This window comes from Bradysia coprophila (assembly GCF_014529535.1).
Source record: "Bradysia coprophila strain Holo2 chromosome IV unlocalized genomic scaffold, BU_Bcop_v1 contig_5, whole genome shotgun sequence".
NCBI lineage: Eukaryota > Metazoa > Arthropoda > Insecta > Diptera > Sciaridae > Bradysia > Bradysia coprophila.
In genome coordinates, this window is record NW_023503374.1 from 865,566 (window position 1) to 886,858 (window position 21,293).

The 21,293-nt window shown below is 35.9% G+C and overlaps 1 protein-coding gene across 1 annotated transcript in view; it reads left to right on the plus strand.

The window, feature by feature from the left end:
• The first annotated feature begins 10,385 nt into the window (after window positions 1-10,385).
• LOC119071461 (retinal homeobox protein Rx-B-like) overlaps window positions 10,386-21,293 on the plus strand; it is a 44,734-nt gene continuing 33,826 nt past the window's right edge. The window contains exons 1-2 of the mRNA XM_037176318.1: window positions 10,386-11,160; window positions 18,025-18,228. Coding sequence (XP_037032213.1) covers window positions 10,806-11,160; window positions 18,025-18,228 — 559 coding nt within the window. The 5' untranslated portion in view covers window positions 10,386-10,805. The remainder of the gene's footprint in view (window positions 11,161-18,024; window positions 18,229-21,293) is intronic.

Sequence of the window (21,293 nt, forward strand, 5' to 3'; positions counted from 1 at the left end):
ACGGGTCTACTTTCCAATGATACCAAACACGCGTGGTTAGAGACTCGACGAATGCATTTTTTATTAGTAAATGTGACACTCAGTACGTCTATTACGAAGAATAATTATGGAGGAAAAAAAATGCCAAAAAATTCATTCCAACAGTCTTAATCCTCTTTAATTACTTCGCATTGAACGTGATAAAATAGTAAATTAATCTCAAATTGATCCTTGGAACTAAGGTTTAGCTATCTACTGTTCGCATTGGCTACAAAGAGTCGTTAGTGTTGCAAGTAAAAACAGTTTCAGGGCTCAATTTGAGAGTAATTTACTATTTTTTTCCAGTTCATTTCTGACATCGGCATACGCTACACTTTTCCCAAAATTCCTCGCAAAATTCATCGATTCGTGCAGGACTTCAAACTTGATGATTAGATCAAAAGTTTGTTGAACTAAATTTTTCGTCCTTTATTAATCGTCAGAAAAAACATCAGAAATTCATTCATACATTCATCTTCTAGTAGGATTTCCGTTCGTATTCATCATTTAATCCTTGGTATTTCTCTAAATTAACTAACTTTTATACAAAAATTGCAGAGCGAAAATATTCACGACCCGACCCTTTTCAAAGCCAACTTCTGCTGGACATGTGGACATAAAAAAATAATTAAAAAACTTAAAAGTCAATTCGCGAGAACTTCGAACAGAGTCTCTAGCGAAAAAAGTTATTCAACGAAATTCTCAGAATGGAACGACGATTTGAGCGATAGCTCGTTTTGATCGCCGTCGGCTTGATGCCAAACTGTTCGAAGTTTTTGCGAATTGACTCTTCAAAGTTCTGCCCTAATTCTCCTAAATGTTAAGTAAGGTAAATGTCAATTCACGAGCGCATTCTTGGATGTTGTAAAAAAAGAATCCCTTTTTGAAATTGTATAAACGCCAAATTCTTAGTTATAGTTATAGGTAGAAAATATTCTCTAAATATTCAAATAAGAAAAACTTTAAATTTCTAAGTTTGTGCAGTCTACAGGAAAGTGTCGCACCAGAAGTATAGTACTTTGCTTTGTAACGTATAATTCATCAGGAAGTGTAAGTCACCATTCACACCATAATTTGAATTTGAATTTTTAAGTGAACGAATGAATAAAAAATCGACCTTCGATAAACGACCTTCGCATGTTCCATTGTGAATTTGTAGGGTAAGCGCTTTTTATTTGCCAAAGCACTCAAAATCATAATCCGTCACTCTGCTATCCACATGGTCTATTTCGGGAAATTGACTTCCTTCACTCACCAGAAATTACACAAAGTATGCCCTGTTCACATCGCAAGCCTAGCCTGCAATCGGAATTTGAATAGTCCCGCTTTAACTAAAGGTTAACGAGCCATATCCAACATATTGTACCTGCTCATGTAGATTTATTGGTTTTGAATGCAGCTGAAACGCGCTGCAATGAGTTCAAAACGATTGTGAAGAGAAACAATTTATTCAAACATCCTTTAATTCTACGGCAAACGTCCAAAAATAATCTGTTTGTTAAACCAATTTTGTAGTTAAAATTGTACAGTTACAGTATAACTTTCGTGAACAAATTTTTAATGGAATTTTACCCATTGTAACCGACGCAGCGAGTTGCGAACAATGGGAATAGTATAAGTTAGATTTCACATTGGTTTAGTTTTATCGATGTGAAAGAAGGTCACTGCAATCAACATCAGATCAAACAAATGTTCAAGCAACGCAAAGTGCTTCGGGTGAAAGTTACCAAATAGCACTGATACACTGTCCAGTACTGAAGTATCTTAAGAATTCACGCCGTAAGTGTGCCTAAAATTTGAATTTTAAGTGAACGATTCGATGAAAAAGTGAACCGAAAAATACATTTCTACGCTTCATTGTATGAAAATGACGCTATGTTAGAAAGACCTCTGCCCTTTCCATTTTAAATTTCGACCGCACTTACGGCGTGAATTATAATCCACCAATTCCATTATTATTCAAATCTTGTACTTCGAATGTTAAATGACAGTAATGACAGCTACGTAGATATATCCAAGTTTTTTTGGTGCTATCTAATTTTCATAAAGAGAGCCTACCTTAAAGGAAGCCAAATCTGTTGAAACAACCTCTTGGCAACTCCAACTTGTCCCAGTCATTGTTGTAAATAAATAATGCATGAGGTTGAGCAAACTACCTAAAATAAGCGAAAAGTTCTTTCTTATGTGGTTTTAAGTTAAATTGTATGCTTCATGTCCGATATTCAAATGTATCAACATAGAAAGTAGTGTCATCAGTTGAAATCGAAAATCACGAATTGAAAAAGTATGAATCAAAAGATCGGTTTTTATTGGCTGCGCCTTAGTGAGCAGTCTTTTTGTGTATTAAATAAAACCCTCATTTAAAACCTAATATAGTAAAGTAACATGTTGCAGCTGTGAATGTGTACATGTATTTGTCAAATTTTGACAAATTCACGTCATTCACGCCTACCATTTCAAAACATAACGCTTATCGGGAAATTTTAACGCACAGTTTTTGACATTAGTTACATGAAGTCAGCGTTATTTTATTCAATGTAGCAGCTGATAATGTTTAAATTTTTGGCGGACTTGTGGCGTAATAAATTTACTACAATCGAACATACGAGAAACTCTGACATTGCACGTTTATCGCAATCGCATGAAAAACGTATCATTAAAAATCTATCGAAGCTTCTACTTATTACATTATTCTACCCTAAAAGTTGCAAAGTGCAATAAATTCTATACATTTTCCTATTTTATATCAACATCAAAAAATGCAATAAAAATATCCATAAAGAAACCTTTATAACTGCAGCGGAGCCAAGCAAACATTCGAATATTGAACTGACCCATTCAAATTTCTTTATTAAATTATAGCCAGTATGATTTGTGATTGCTTTTATCGAAAGTAGATACCTATTTATATAGAATATTATTTATGCTTTCAACTTGGTCATTTTGTACGGATTTTATTTGTATCTGTCACAATTAAGTTCGCTTCTCTTGGTGCTATTTGTTATTTCACTTTAGTCACGAATTATTATTTAAAATTAGACATTAGAAACGGGGGGGAGGGGGTCAAAAATTAACCATCCACCGCGTGCGTAATTTGTGAATAGCCCCTTAAGTACACATGAAAATTATAAGATGATGGCGGCATCGCATCCCTTTAGAAGATTCGAGAGACTGGTATCGCTAATGGATTCGAAGAGTTTTGCGTTAGGCTTAACTGTAAATACTGTAAATTCTTAGATAGATACGTGTATACAAAAGCCAACTATTCGAAATACCTACTTTCAATGAATGTTTGATCAGCCTTATAGAACTGAGCAAAGCACCTAGCAAGGTAATAGAAAAAAATAGAGTACTACTTTAATCGACGTATGCGAATATTTCCATACCTTTTTTTTCATAATGTCATTGCAAAATTACCATTAAGGCTGCTAATGGTATTATTGGTATCAAAAAACTAAAAAGGTATTTGACGTGTAAAAACCTCTATTACCCTGCTAGGTGCTTTGATCTGAGCAAATATCATTATACTTACTCACTTTCCATTCGATACTATTACTACATTCGATATTTTTTTACGTTGCGAATTGGCAACGGACTATTAGAATATCTACGAGTAAGTGTTACATAGAAAGCGATATTGTATTTGGTACACCACTGTGTGTTTCATTTTTAACGTTGTCATTTTACAATGAACTAAAAGCATCAGACGTTAAGCAGCAGTCGTTCCGAATGAGGACTCTTATTGAACCTAACCAAAATTCCCGTAAAAGGAGGATTTGAACTTCAGTCCGAAATAAGACACTGTTTCGTCACATAAGGGTTCTTTCAACTATAACTCATCAGTCAATGGCAAGTAGTTTTCAAGGATTTTCCTTATATGTGCCATCGAGACAGTAACACCGAAATTTGTCAAATAAATGGTCAATTTAGTGTTAGGAGTTTGTCAGATTTCCATCTGAAAAGGACTTTAATAAGAGATGTTTCATCAGAAGATCAGACTAGGGAAACTTAATAAAGTAAAAACCAACGTCAAAGAAATTTCAAGCTCTCAACAAACTTCAAGCTCTCAAAAAACGATTCCCCGATTCTGAATGTTCTACCACTCACCACAGACTTAGCAGGTATGTCCATTAAGACTTTCCAATCCTTAAATTCGCTCCCACACAGACACACAATCCTTGAAAACTTCTTCCAACTCGACTGAACACAATGATACGACGGCTGATTCAAATGGCCGACTCGTTTATTGAATTCACTCCGTTCTAGGAACAGAAACTACTACTCTTGGTCAACTCATCTTGACAATTGCAAACCACGAACAGATGAAAAAGCCTTGACAAACTTCGGTATAGGATCGATAACATGCGATGGAAATTCCAAGAGATGTTTTCTAATCGCAGTATGATTTGAATTCACGTAATAGAGACACTTTTTCTCAACATCCAATTAATTAATACAGTTAGTACAGTTAATACGTAATAAGTAAATGACAACTGTCCCAAACAGGTACGAACTACGTGTACATACAACGTTTCATGTAAGTAAAGGGACGAAAACTCGAGAAAAATTATCTTTCATATTCGGTCCCGTGGCAGTAAAAAGAAAATTCTTCTCTAGTCAAATTGAATTTTAAGTTTACAAATGACCACAATGTCTGCCAAATAATTTATGGACGCGAAAACCTTTAGCCAACTCCAACATAAATATATATATTACGACGGACGGTGTATATGATGCCAAAACTTTGAAGCGGGTTTCCCTCCGTACGTTCAACATAATTTATGTGTAGTAATTTTCAATGCCAGCAATATATGAACTCAATAAACAGCAATTAGAAAACATAAAATACACCGCAGCCAAATTGCTTAATCTACTGTGAATTGAAAATTTGCATAATAGAAAGAAAAATTTTGAAATTGTATTTGCTACTCATATTGGAGAAACGTTGTGGTTCTACCGAAATGATTGTGTTTCAAGAGCAAGTGTATTGTCTATATTGGTTCTGATTTCAATTTATTTTGATTACACCACACGCCAGGGACTTAAATAAGGATTTTTTTCGGTGTAGCCACATCTTGTCAGGGCCCATGTTTTTTGCTCTGAAGGGGCCAAATCTAATTTTCATAAATCTGTCTATTATTCGTGAATCTTAGACTGACCCACCAGAATTTTTTCAAATAGACAGATTTTCATAAATCGCACTTTTCGGGTCCTAGGTAAGAATTTTTTTAATACTGACTTTTGATGATACAAAAAGAGTAAACTGCACAACTCTTAAAGTATAAATGAATCTCTGATTCGAGCCAATAATTATTTAGGTATATAAAAACATTAGAAGGAAAAATGCGACGCAAGCGAAATTTTTAAATTTCTTGGTTCGTGCAGCCTACAGGCAATCTTCTGACCAGAAGATTGTTATAATTCATTGGGTTATTTATTACATCGACTGCGAAGTACTTTATTAGGCTATAGATGTGTAATTATGGCACGAGACCGCAGGCCGTGTGTCATAAAACACATCGCGACTCGTGATCGTGAGCCTAATCAAGTACTTCAAACGGTTTCGCCATAAATACAGTGAAATTGCTGTGGTGGCAAATGTCGACGGCAGTGTCGCCACTTTGAGGGGCACTGTCGCCAATTGCCTACACACTTGTTCCTTACTTTAGTCCCTGCCACACGCTGTTCTTGTGAATACGTGTAAGAATCAATTTTTAATTCACTGGTGGCTGATAGGTGTGGAATGGAGCAAGTGGATACTTATTTTGGGGTCCTTTTAGCGTTCGAAACATAAACTGCAAATTATATTTTTTTAATGTGAACCTTTATGATGTGAACAATATATCGCCCAGTGGAGTTGTGACGCAAGTCCTGTTATCCACTTACAAAAGAACTGATATCGGTGTAGGTGACGCTTACAGATTCGACACGCAAAAAGATATGCCCCACAAATGGCAGCTGATGAGGAAAGTACGCGAAAGTTTTATCAACAAAAATGTTACCAGAAAAATTTTAGGAAGAAAATTATAACAAAAAAAATTGCGTCAAAAAGTGGCAGATGATTCGGCTTTCTTCCGTTTGAATTCCATTCTTTAAAGGAATAGATATATTTCACAAATTTCTTGAAAAATTTAATTTACGAATAATTAATGACGACATTTTACGTTTGATGGAGGATATTCCTCAAGATTTTATTCCAGATAATGATGCCCACAAGAAAGTGCAAAAGAATTGGGACCTACCGAGGATCAAAAGTAAATTTTCGGAAATGTTTGATTCTAGTGAGCCAACTGCTCGTGCTCAACTGCTTGCGTCATCTACTAAAGAATCTTCAAAGTGGCTACAAGTAGTTCCATCGAGTCAGTTAGGCTTATTATTAGATAACAATTCTGCACGAATTGCTGTTGGTCTTCGACTAGGTTGTCAATTATGCGAAGAACATAAATGTCTTTGTGGTAAAAATGTTAAGAAGGATGGCTTACATGGTTTATCTTGCAATAAAATCGGAGGATGGATTCCTGGACATGATGAAGTTAACAAAATCTTTTCTCATGCATTTTCTTCTGCAGGGTTTCCGAATTTAGTACAGCCTCCGGGAATTTCTAGAGATGACGGGAAAAGACCGGATGGTATGACTCTAATTCCATGGAGTCACGGTAGACCTATTTTGTGGGATGTAACCTTTAGAGATACCCTAGCCCCTTCTTATGTTAATCAGTCATCCAAAAAAGCTGGTTCGATTGCTGATAATGCCGAAAGATCTATCACAATCATTACATTTGTTTAAAAGATAATTATTTATTCACACTTATTGCTTTTGAATCACTAGGTAGCATGGGTCCTGAGACAAAGACATTTATAAAGAAATTGGGATCATTAATGTAAAAGGCTTCTGGGGAACCGCGCTCTATGGACTACCTGCTACAGAAGGTTTCCAATGCGATTCAACGAAGAAATTCTAGTTGCATTTTAGGGATCTTGGGACGTAATAGAATTGATGATTTTTATTTATTGTAAATGTTTGTTTGTTGAAAAGATCGTTTTTTTACTGGTTGCACTTTGCAGCCTTTTTTTCGCTTTTATTTCACAATTCTAAAAATTTTCCTTCCTCAACATCTGCCACTTGTGACGCAATTTTTTTTTTTATAATTTTCTGTCTACAATTTTTCGGATAAAATTTTTGTTGATAAAACTTTCGCGTACTTTCCTCATCAGCTGCCATTTGTGACGCATATCTTTTTGCGTGTCGAATCTGTCCTACGGAAAAAAAAAATTGTGAAAATTTTCAGTATGAACGGCTTGCTTCACGGCCCGTCACTACCGTAGGTCCATCATGATTGATTACACACTTTTCACGAAGAAGTCGAGGCTTGCCGAGACTAGCCGAGACTGATGGTGACAAGTGTGTACTCTATTTTATTACATAAGCGAAAACGAGACAATAACATAGACCTGAAGTGTAATTTTTGAATTATTCTTCTAGTTAAGAGCGCTCACCCCTAGGCACATTTTTTAGCCTACATTTGTGCGCAAAAATATTCGTTTTTTGATGATTTCTATGAACTAAAATCTTTTTTTTGAAAATGTAAAACCATTGAAGCATGCAAAAATGTGTTATTTTTAAAGGAACAATTGGTTTGTAATTGATAACTTATCCCACTTGGAGAAACATTTGCAAAATGTGTAACTTACACATTTTGCAATGTTTTCTCCCAGTAGGTCAAGTTTTGACTCACAAACCAAATTTTTCCTTAGAAGTAACGCATTTTTGCATGCTTTAATGGTTTTACTTTTTCAAAAAAATGATTTTGATTCAGAGAAATCATCAAAAAACGAATATATGTATGTTAAAAATTTACCAAGTGGTGAGCGCTCTTAAGTAACTTTGAAATCCGAACACAGCGCGTATGTGATAAACTATATTAAGGAATAGCGAAATGCTGTTTGGAAACTAAGATGCAAATGTAATAGTTTTTTGTTTGATTCTATTCTAGTATATTTCGATTTAATTCTTTTTGTACACGAAAAGTATGTTCTCAATCGTGGCATAGACTTGCTCCCTTCTATAAAAACGGTGGCCAAAAGTTTTGACCCAAAACTACAAGTTTTATTTAAATTTCTCGTGTTTTACTGATGGAAAAAGGAATCAGGAATAATACTTGCCTTGTAGCAATCAACTTTACTCTAAAGTAGCGGAAGCTATTACCGAAACCTTCCGAAATTGCCACAAAATTGGTCGTTTGAATTTTCACCAGAATTAAAAATTTTATTAAAGTTTGCCAGTGTTTTCATATTGAAATAGTATTTTCTGTGCTACAAGAAAAAAAAACTTACAACCATTTTCTTCATTAACTTGCCCAGCGAACAGAATGACTTTTTTACGAATCACGTTTTAGGCATCTCTACAAAAAACTTAACGTTCCAAACTAAATTTAATTAACGTTAAATAAATAAAAACTTAACGTTTGTTTGATTGTAAGTTCGTAAGCCGACAGCCGAAATTAAATAATCGCTTAGGTCGAAAACACACTAGCAATTTTGCATGGATGGGATTGACAATTATGCTTATTCAACTTATTCGTTCTACTCGACATTCTACTCTGCATAATTTAAATAATCAACATAATCTGAAGTCCTATAAGTAGCAGCAAGATCTTTTTATTGTTGATTAATCGATAGTTCTGCATAATTAACCATATTCATGCCATTCCAACGCAAGCCTTCTACTTCCTCTATATAGCAACATTTTTAAGAAAATGTCAACCCGTCGTTCACGTGTGAAAACCGAATCGACCAAAAACTATAACCCAACTGTGTAGCGATATTTCTACATGCATACATTCACAAACATACATAAACGATATATGCTTTTCCACACACGAAAATATGTTGAATATTACAATAATCATCAAATGATTTAAAATCAATTTGGATAAAGTTCTCGAATTACACAAAGAAAATGTGTGAACAGCCTCGGTAACGAGAAAGAATAAAAATAAAAATCACCAAGATTTGTTTTATGTTACGACACAAATTATGGCTCCACCCTTAATGGTGGTTACGACCAATAACATTTACGGTTAGGGGTAATTGCAACTTGGTTGATTTTAGTAGGGGAATCGGATGCACTCAAGGATTTTCATGCGCATTAGTTTAGATTGGAAGAACGTAATACTTTGTCGCAAGTGAAAGCGCATCAAATGTAAGTAGAGTTAGGGCTAGAGAAACGATAACATCAACCGGAATAGTTATTTGTTCAACGAGGGACTAAAGATTAGAAAGGAGGTAAACGCAACTTTTTTTCAAACGGCTTCCGAAGTTTCTGCGGATGGCAGATAACTACTCTTTTCCCGTCTGCGTCGTGAAATTTCTCGCCCTATTTTGAAATTATAAACGGATCCCAAGATAAATTCTCAATTTTTCCTTCGTTTGGGTCGTGCCACTTGTTCTATTCGATCCACGTGTATATGATGGTACCATCGATATAATATAGGGTAGATAAGTAATGTCAAAGTAACTTTATGCGAAAAGATCACACGGATGTATGTGTAACGTAACTTACGTTTTGAGAAAGCGCGCGAAATAATGTCATACAAATATTTGAAATTATTTGAAAATAATTGAAACTCTGCATTTCTCAATTTCCTTTTTCTCTTCGTTTTGTGTTGTGATTCGTATTTTTTGCACTTCTATGTGTGCTGTATTTCCGAAATTTCGTTCTTCGTACCTCATTATCTACAGTATATTATATCGATGGATGGTACAGACTCTCCTTACATTTCTTCCAGTATGTACGAGTGAGTGTAGTGATCTGTAAGAAATAAAAGTGTAGTTAGCTGTGAGCCTATATTCATTGCGTACCTCGGACATAAATTTCGGAGTTTTTCTCGTAATTTAGGCCCACAGCATGAATACGCATCTGTTGTGGAGGTTTATTTTAGGCAATTTCGCTTGTTATAGCCCGCGAAATTACCTAAAATATACCGTCCACAACAGAATACGTGAGTAACTATTTCGCGTGCGTAAATATTCATTCGATGAAAGTGTAATATTGCTGGAGTTTATAGAATCTTGTTGTTAACTTGTGCCTAAACTGGAATCTTGTGTATACGATGTGCTGGCACCTTCGGCATCGCCTCGGGTTGGCACATGTTAGCAAAATAGCTATAATTTCGACGATTGTGCGAATTGTGACGGTAAATGTGGGAAAATATTTTCCCAGAAATAGTTCCTGTATTTGTCGCACTCGATGTCTTGTCGACCTCGTCTTCGCCACGGCATATACTGCGACAACATGATAAAACAAATAACAATTTTTAAAACAATTTTACTTTCACATTCAAACCGTTTTGCGTCGTTTCGAAATGCAACCCCATAGTTTCCCCGGAAAATTCACATCACCGTTTATTTCGATTGCTATTACGATTTTGATTGGATAATCTGAACTATATGGTGTAATATTCATCAAGTTTAAAGCATCTTTAAAAAAATTCATTCAGTCGTTATCTTGAGCATTATCGGTTGTGTGAACAGATCTAAAATGTCGTCGCTACGTGGAGTAGGTCTAATGGTAATTGGTGCACATCAAATTATCATTTTGTGGTGATATTCCGAGTAAATTTTGCAGTCAATAATGCATAATAGTACATACAATTAGTTACTGTGTACTGGACCGATGTATGTTGTACATGTGTGCACTGTGTAGTGTGTGGTGAAACTTATTTTAAGGTTCCATTCATTTGATATATAAAGTCAGGTTTATCCTTTTTACGCTAATTAAATATTGAATGTGCAAAATGGAGCAATTGGCCCATTTCGTCACAAAATCGTTCGAATATAACAATAACCGAGTGTTGGAAGTAATTAATATGTCGTCGAAATCGTCAAGTGAATCGGAAGTGCATTCGAATGGAGGCGATTCAGATGGCGTTGCTGATGATGATATGGATATAGATATAACTGATCTATCATCAAGCGATGATGTTATTAGAAAAATGGATACAGACAGTGACAATAATAATGTGAATAATCGCGAACATTCACCGTTGGCATTAGTTAAAAAAACAACAAAGGATAACAAGCGATATGTTACGAAGAATTGGCTTATATCAGATTCACCTAAGCGAATATACGATCATGCAGGTAAAAGAACCATGCCATTCTATTGTAAAGTGCATAATTTTGCCGACGGCTAACTACTTTCTAAATCATTTTTTAAGTAATGCCGGTAGGAGCTTGTTGTTATTAGACATTAGTTTGGTGTCTCGAATTATGGGCTAAGTTTCATGTTGGGTGTTCACGTCATACAGTGTTTAGTGCACGACATCCTTCCACTTTAAAATAAATTTCAAATTGAAGTTCTGTTTAATGTGTTCGCGCCGAGTGTCGACAGTCTTTAACCTTTGAGTATGCAATAGTTATTTGTTTGACAAGGGACCAAAGTAAAAAAAATGTAATTGTGTGCAAGAGTTGCTGCCCGCTGGAAAAGCAATGGCTGCAATCGAACAGGTTGCATTTTTTTTTACTGAGCTTCGTGTGAAACATATATTTGTTGACACCACAACAAAGTTTGTAAATTAACAAAGAATATGCGAAGATCAAGGGGATGAGTGACAACAAATGTGTTCCTCAGAGCCTAATATTTCGGAATTGCTTCCCAAAAATACCAAAAATTTTTCTTCTTTAAACTTAGAGTTTTGGGTGGCCACAATTTTTCTAGATAAAACTGTTTCCGATCCAATAAAATTGACTAGCCCTAAATACCTGGTAGGGTGGGTCGTATTTTCATTTTGTTTTTATTTTTAAAGGCCTGGCCCCAGGCTATACTTAGAATTGACCAAGTAATCCGAAACAGCAAAAAAAATCAAAAATTAATTTTCACTTGCCTTAGGCTGATTTTGATTTTCGGGGTAGAGCATGAAATTGCACACATTGTTGACTGATATATCGGGCATTTGGGAACAGAAGGCATTACTGCTGTAACTTTAGTTAATAGCTGAGGAGTCCAGCTATGACATACCATAAGAACGGTGTTGACCTTTGCCTTTACTTAGGCAGAGTAACTCTGTCAGTGTTCCCGACTAAGACTTTTCGACAAAAAATTTCAACTTAATTTGCAAATAAAATCGAAAAATCATGACATAATATGCCGTGTGAGGTATGTCTGAACAGGTAATCTCATAGAGACTTTTTCACTCTTACCAAAAAATTTCCAACTTTAAGCTTCGAAAACAGAGCTCCTGTGAGTTTTTTCAACTCGTTTTCAAGAAACTTCTCTGCAATGGATTTTCTATGAGATTACCTGTTCAGACATACGGTATGTCATACCTCACACTCACACGACATATTATGGCATGAACAAAATGAAAATACGACCCACGCTAATACCTAGTCTATGTTACAACGTGAGACGAACCAGCACAACGCTAAATTGTGTTGGCTTTAAGTAAAAATAACAAATTGTGATGTCCACTTTTCTAACGTTTTCTGAGTTAAAAAATTTAGATTATGCACTTTTGAACCGTAGGCTTTTTTTATGTCTTGGGGCTAAATTTTGGAATATTTCTTGTTTTATACAAATAGCTCGACGTAGAAGGCCACTATTTTTGTCATTTAAATTCGTCATTGTACTAACTCTGAAAGGCCCATTTTCTTGTGTAAGACTCATATTTTTCCCTCTACAATGACTATTGTTTGGAAGTATCTATTTCTTGTAACATACTTTGTTTACCTTTTTGCAAAGTATATTGTCTTGTTCGTTTCAGTATGTTGCAAAATCAAACTCACGTTTTAGCATACTCTTCGACTAGGTATTTATGCCGAATTTCCAAGATCAGAAATGGTTCTACTTGAGGTCGTCTGCATTTTCGACATAAATGATAATATCCAACACTAAAAATAATTTCCAGTAATATTGTACATACATAAGGCAATATTGTTGGAAATTATTGTTAGTGTTGGCTTCCTCTTTTCACAAAAATTGCACGGTGCACCTTTGATATTTTTGGATATTATTAGCCAGCTCGGAGCCCTGAACAAGGTTCCACAAACATTTTTATGAGAGAAAACTTTGAGCTACTCTCTACGTAAGCTTGAGATGCTAAGATAACGGCTGGGACGCCGTTTCGACGGATAGAGGGAATTTGTCAGCCTTTTTCATATAACGAATGAAATGTCAAAAATGGCTGACTTTTTCTAAAATTGGTCGGTTGTTTACGAAATAATTAATTTTTGACTACTATGATTCGAGAAGAAGAATATGGAAATACGTTTGCATCGGTGTCAAAATTAACGTAAAGGGTTTTATTTGCAAGGTACTTTCGTATTATCTGAGATATACGCGTTCAAAAATTGGTCTCCAAAATTGCTTTTTTCAATTCGGAAATTGTGTACGAATACTGAATCTGATTTATAAATAAATGGACTTACGTTCATTCTGATCCCACAAGGATCATGTTAGCAATTTATTTCATTAAAATTGGTGATGCTGGAAGTATTAAAAAAAATCTGTGGTTATGTCTTTTTCAATTTGACAGCTGGTCGCATACGGTTCAATTTTTTTCAGAAATGATGGACAAATTCCCTCTATCCGTCGAAACGGCGTCCCAGCCGTCATATTAGCATCTCTCTGATCACAAGGGACGAAAGTAAAAAAATTCAACCGTGTTGAAAGTTTGCAGCCTTTGGCCGAAGGTCAGGGCGGCAATCGCACAGGTTGAATTTTTTTACGTCGTGCCATGTGATCCATACAACTTTTCATTACAATAACTACGAAAATTGTAATTTGAGCTTCCTAAACACGTTACAACTGATGAAATTTACCGAAATAAGCTTTATTCATTGTTAATAATTGGATGAGTGGTTATTTGAAATATTTTTTATTTTTTTCCGAGCTTTCGTAAAACAAACAGTTTTCGTCGTCAGGGAATGAAATATGAACCGAAATAAGCTGAAATATGCGGGGGTCCAGGGGGCGGCAGCCTCCTGGTAAAAGAAAATAGTACATTGAATGACAAGGGGCGAAAGTAAAAAAATTCAACCGTGTGCGAGAGTTGATGCCCGCATTTGATTTTTTGAATTGAATTTTTTCATGCTTCGGGGCCGAAAATGAGGGCAATTTTTCGAATTTTCTCGGGTTTCCGGCCCTCTGCATGAAAACTCACATGTGCACCTGTTTGGGACGGTTGATTTAAGGCACTTTCGCTTGTAGACCTAACTTCGTTCGGCCTACAATCCGCGAAATTGCCTAAAATCAATCGTCCAAAACAGGTACACAAATGACTATTTTACTTTTGCCCCGAGTCGTTCATACTATTTTTTTTGATACCAACATCGAAAGTTGATACGTATCGCAAACAGCAGAACAAAATGTTGAAATATGAAGGCATTTAGCCAGAAAATGCGGGGGTCCAGGGGGCAGCAGCCCCCTGGCATATAAAAAATTTAATTATTTAGCCATCACAACAACAACACACACAAAAATTAACAAATAACTAACAAATCATTCAGCAACAAAAAGTATCAACTTCGTATGTTAATTTCAATAAGAGCACTGGCGCACGCTTTATTTCAATTTTGATCGCAGTACACTTATTGACAAGAGTCGACTATTACATTATGTAGTCGACTTTCGCATTATGTATATTGACTTTCGCTTTATGTATTCTTTCTTTCTCCCCGCTCAAACACATAACTTGCATTTTTTTACTTTCGCCCCGGATTTCGAGGGCGAAAGTATCAACTTTCGATGTTGGTATCAAAAAAAATATTAAATTAATGGCAACGTTCTTTTCTATCACAACAATCACAGCGATCACAACGACACCAGACGGAACACATGTTGTTGCTGTCATTTACTTTTTCATTACACCAACTACGAAAGTTGTAATTTTCGCTTCCCGAATGAGATGCGAAAGTATAAAAATTCAACTCTCAGTTAGCCACGACATCACAAGAGGTGCGAAAATACTTTCGCCTCCCAACAGAGGAGCGAAAGTACTTTCGCCCCTCAAACGAGGATGCGAAAGTAAATGACAGCAACAACATGTGTTCCGTCTGGTGTCGTTGTGATCACTGTGATTGTTGTGATAGAAAAGAACGTTGCCAATAATTTATAAATTTTTCTTTTACCAGGGGGCTGCCGCCCCCTGGACCCCCGCATATTTCAGCTTATTTTGGTAAATTTCATCAGTTGGAACATTATAAGGAAGCTCAAATTACAATTTTCGTAGTTGTTGTAATGAAAAGTTGTGTGGATCACATGGAACGACGTAAAAAAATTCAACCTGTGCGATTGCCGCCCTGGCCTTCGCACACGGTTGAATTTTTTTACTTTCGTCCCTTGTGATAAAAATAACCATTTTTGATACCAACATCGAAAGTTGATACTTTCGCCCTCGAAATCCGGGGCGAAAGTAAAAAAATGCAGGTTTTGTGTTTGAGCGGGGAGAAAGAGAGAATACATAATGCGAAAGTCGACTACATAATGTAATAGTCGACTCTTGTCAATAAGTGTACTGCGATCAAAATCGAAATAAAGTGTGCGCCAGTGCTCTTATTGAAATTAACATACGAAGTTGATACTTTTTGTCGCTGAATGATTTGTTAGTTATTTGTTAATTTTTGTGTGTGTTGTTGTTGTGATGGCTAAATAATTAAATTTTTGATATACCAGGGGGCTGCCGCCCCCTGGACCCCCGCATTTTCTGGCTAAATGCCTTCATATTTCAACATTTTGTTCTGCTGTTTGCGATACGTATCAACTTTCGATGTTGGTATCAAAAAAAATAGTATGAACGACTCGGGGCAAAAGTAAAAAAATTCAACCTGTGCGATTGAGGCCCTTGCCTTCGGCGCGGGCATCAACTCTCGCACACGGTTGAATTTTTTTACTTTCGCCCCTTGTCATTCAATGTACTTTTCATGCTTCGGGGCCGAAAATGAGGGCAATTTTTCGAATTTTCTCGGGTTTCCGGCCCTCTGCATGAAAACTCACATGTGCACCTGTTTGGGACGGTTGATTTAAGGCACTTTCGCTTGTAAGCCTCACTTCGTTCGGCCTACAATCCGCGAAATTGCCTAAAATCAATCGTCCAAAACAGGTACACAAATGACTAATTCGCATCCTCGTTTGAGAGCCGAAAGTACTTTCGCTCCTCTGTTGTTGCTGTCATTTACTTTCGCATCTTCGTTTGGGGGGCGAAAGTACTTTCGCACCTCTTGTGATGTCGTGGCTTACTGAGAGTTGAATTTTTAAACTTTCGCATCTCATTCGGGAAGCGAAAATTACAATTTTCGTAAGTGTAATGAAAATGAAATTTACAAGCCTAGTAATAGTAGATTACATTGGATGCTGCGGAGGCAGTTCATTACATGAGGGATCAATTTTGTGATACGAGCCGAACTCACAAGTGTGGTTTTAAGCAACAAGCTTTGGAAACGGTTATTTTGACAAGTGTAGAGTTTGCATATCCGAGCCGAAGGCTTTAATGTGTTCGGCATCCTGTCCGTCATATTTACATTGTCTAAGATGAAAACTACGAAACAATTTTGCATAAAAGCAGCATTTCGGAACCTTTCCAATTTGCACTAAAATTTCATTTTCATTTAGTAGGCATCGGTTGTTCACGCCATTTCGGAGATATTTATTTGACTTCTTTGTTGTTGAAATTCTCAGTTTCAGTGAACAATTTTTGATTTTGTTGTTTCAAATTATATGTTCAGTTGTGATTTTAGCGTTTTCATAATTGTATCGATGGCATGTGTACCAAAATAGTCCTGCCTGTGTAAATTCTAAATTATATCGTGGTTTGTGTGAAAAGAACATCCTCATCGCAGACAATGTAAATACAACGTACAGGATACCTACACATTATTATATGTACCTGTTGCCAAGATTGTCAAAATAACAGTCTGGCAATAGGTGCATACCATATTTTATCTGTCTAGAACGATAATCTCGAGCTTATCCCTCTAGGGAGTTTTTGTTTATCTCGATATATCTGTTCTCGACAGATAAAATATGATATGCACCTATTGCCAGACTGTTATTTTGACGTATAGGCATTATGACTCACGCCTTCGGCTATGGCAATAATGTCCTACACGTCAAAATACCAATCTTGGCAACAGGTGCATAATATATATTATCTGTCGAGAACAGATATATCGAGATAAGTAAAAACTCCCTAGGGAGATAAGCTCGAGATTATCGTTCGAGTGAAGTTATTTTTTTATTTAAAAGCGAAAAAAAGGCTGCAAAGCGTTCTAGATAGATAAAAGTACATTACACTTAAGTTCATTAATTTCTGTACGTTGTATTGCTGGTTGTGGGGACAATCAATATACCAGATGTTGTGTTGCTTGCTTCATAAACCAACTGTGCTCGATCCATTGAAAATTTGGATTATGTTACCACGCCTTCGGCTCGGTCATAGCACTGTCACTCAATTAGAAGGCCAAATGTCATTGTATGAAAAAGAATAGCCAACTTTGTTCGGTTCAGTCCTCTATTTGAGTGACGTCAAAGTCAGCTTCGGTGCTAGACAGTGCTATGTGTTTATGGCCAAAAGAATAGTATTTTACATGACTAGATATAAAAATACGAAAAGTAGAGTTTTCGTGTGAATTCGTGTGATCCGAGGCGAAGCCGAGGTCAACAAACACACGAAAACGAGACTTTTTATTTTTATCACGAATTATGTAATGGATTTTACATGCTGAAGGCGTCGAAAGAAGGGCTTAAAACATGAAAAGTATAGTTTTCGACGCATGTAGCATCTAATATAAATTCTTAGACCATATAACACGGGTAGCAAGTAAAAGACGAAATATTCAGACAATGGCTCGGAACATAAGATCCGAGACGTCAAAATAAACATTTTGGACAAAATCTATTTATCACAGAGTTTGCACAATGCCTTTTGTCAATAAAGGCAGTTAAACTTTTGCTTTTTGTCACTGAATGAAGGTTTCCAATGAAGATATTACTAAATTTATTTTTCGCAGATATCAACGAACGGACAAGTGAAGTAGCGCTCAACTTAATACGGATAGATGATTCTGGCGCAAAATCAATCGAATCTGCATTACGTCCGAGACCTGTTAAAGAACTGTTACATGAAGTACGAAAAGTGAAAGCTTCGACTAAGTTGGAAGAGGAGCATAAGACTAAATTAGATACTAGCTGTGAAGAGATTATTTTACGAACAGGTGTGTACTGTTGTAGTTATTTATGCCTAATTAAAGCATTTATCTGCGAGTTGCATACGACGATTATTTTCTCAAAAAAAAGCCAACAAAAGTTTAACATTTTGTCATTGAGTAAATTGAATATATAATCCAACCATATAATTAATAATAACACTGAAAATAGGCTTTAATCATTGATTCGGAGAAAGTTGATTTATAATTCCACCGAGTTCCACCGAATTCCACTTTATTTTTTCTAATTACTTAGCATATTTTTCTGTAGACCTATCTTTGGTAGGCTCTGATAGTGCAATATAATCATTTCCATTTTCCTGGTGCATTTATGACGTCGGTCGGAACTGTGTACCGCTGACAAATACACTTAAAACATACATAACACCTATTCGTATCAAAAGCCTTTTATGTGAAACTCTTTATTTCACTTACTTCATACTCTTCTCTACTGAAAAGCTATTCGCCCTTTAAAATCACTTACATTATCCACTCTTTGCCTTGTTATTACATACAAATAAATTGCCGGAGGCAATATCGACAGCCCCGTACGAAGTCAAATTTCATAAATTTCTATTTAAACAGCTATATACATACCGGTATATTTACCTATATTTTACTATAAATAAAAATTTCACAGATGAATATGCTATAATATAGCTCTATATGCCTGTATATAGCTCAATATAGCTGTATATAGTTATGTATAGATTACCAATTAACCAATTACTTCTATGTTAACTTTTACTAAAATACAATATGGCCGCCGGCAGTCATTTGGTTAGGAGACCGGAAATAGTACCAACGCTTTACATTCGTTGCAAAAAAAAATCATGAAATTCGGTTAAAGCTTACTCGAAATATTGACAAAATACTCCACGTTCACTGCACGGCCGAGTAGCCGGATAAGAGATCACTCCAAGAGACCTAGCTACGGTGAACATAATTTCGTAACTTCTTTTGCCATGATTGGTACGGTAATCTAATAAAGCTAAGGTAGTCGAAATATGTTCAAATGCCCTACAAGCAAAAACTGCTTGGCGTCCTGTACCTGGTTCACACCAAGGGGTATAACTCACTAGTCGGTCATCCGATTTCTATAAACTTTTTTTTTGTCGATCGGTATAGGTTTCTTCCAAGGCCGTTCAAAATGTCAATCGTCATCCACAGAGAATCAGTACAACCTCACTTTGAAGTTTTAACGAACAAATTTGCTTAAGTTGCGGTTATGTTTGCTTCTGTGGATGACGGTCGGTTGTTTTCGGCCTGTCAAAATTCGTATTTACCTTACGATGGAAGAAACCTATTTGACGTATCACTGACAAGCGTAGCGTTTGAATGTCCGGAGATAATTTCGAAAAACCGTAAAGCACTAACTGGGCCCCAGCTCGGGAGGGGTCGATACAAAATCACTCATCTTCGAACTTAGCCTTTTTTTGACATTACAAAACGGGGAAAAAAAGAATTTTCGCTGATTTGGCATCTCTGGACAATAGGGTGGGTCGTACAATAAAATACAACTGCTAGCCAGGCAATTTCTGTGCTAAATGAGAGGTGATAGAAGCACTTATATACTCACGAAGAAGTTTTATTTTTTTTCCTCCAGTTTACCCTCCCGCGGATCTGTTGCTCCTTAAAGACTAAGTCAAGATTTCTATCAAAGTATTTAGTTCATTGAACGCAATTAGTGTAAAATATCACTAGAGTAGCATAACAAATATTTTTAGGGTGTTGGACGCTGGTTTAAAGCAATGGTAGGATCAGACCATCGATCTTTAAACGAGTACAATTGTTGTACTAAATATACTGAAAAAGCACTGGCAATCAAGTACTAACATCGAGTTTTCACAGATATTTTAACGTAACAATTGAAAGACATTCGTTAAGTCAAAATACTTAAGCCCAAAACATGAAGTGCAAATATTTTCAATACAAAAAAAAATCAAAACTAAATCGAATTGAAATCTAATATGAAATCTAGACTTTTTTCGATGTTTGCGTAGAATATTTATGTGCTCTGTATAGGATAAAAAGTTATGAAAGTGCCACTGTGTTGTAAAATTGTTGAATAAATGAATATATAGATGCTACATTACAAACACATATTTTTTGAAAATATAGATTTTAATCTCGTTTTCGTCTATTTTTTTAATTTTACAATCATGACACCCAAGACAAATCTACCGTCTTAAATTTAATTTCCAAAAATAAATCAGCAAATCGAAAATGTCTGCATCGGTACGAGCATCAAAGACAAAAGTTTGTCCTATTGTGGGTAAATTCAAAGTCCTGAGACATAATGCAAATGCTCTTCCATCTATAAAGGAAGTGCTGTCCAATTATTTGTTTGAAAAAGATGAATTAATAGCAAGAAAAGTATGTACACGGAACGTTCATTCAATGGCACTTTCAAACGTATTGGATTCGCTTCTCACCATTTGGAATCGCCGAGATATTCCTACTGCATCGCCAAAGCGGATCAAATTTCTTTTCGATAAATTTAATCAGCAAAGGCTAGGGCTTCTTAAGTCGCAGAAAAGAGATAAGAACAATCCCAGATTTAAAGCGAAGTTGAATTCATTTACCAGGAAATGTAATGTTGTCTTTAACATACGAGCAAGTACGTGTTCCAGTGATAACGAAACAAACTGTGAGAGATCTGTGAACGAAGAAAGTAATGCTGATCGTGTGGAATTATTTGATGATAAAGCAATCGAATGTTCCAATGTTTCATGCGAAAAATCAATAAGAAAATGTAAGAAAATACCAGAGAAGCTTTTTCCACTGCGCAATCGAAATCGTTTACTATTGCCGACTGTATCGAGCTTATTGGATCGATTTAAACTTTCAAGTACGGTGGGTGCAGCTATTTCAAGTGCGACACTGGTCGACGTTGGTATGATAACGGAAACAGATATGAGCAATGTTATTGACACCTGTAAAATTAAAAGAGCCAGAGAAAAACACCGTAATAACTTAATCAATTCGTCGTTGGAAAAATTCGAAGGATTATATTTTGATGGGAAAAAGGATAAGACTTTGGTTTTATCACAAGATGGAAGCAAACGATTGGT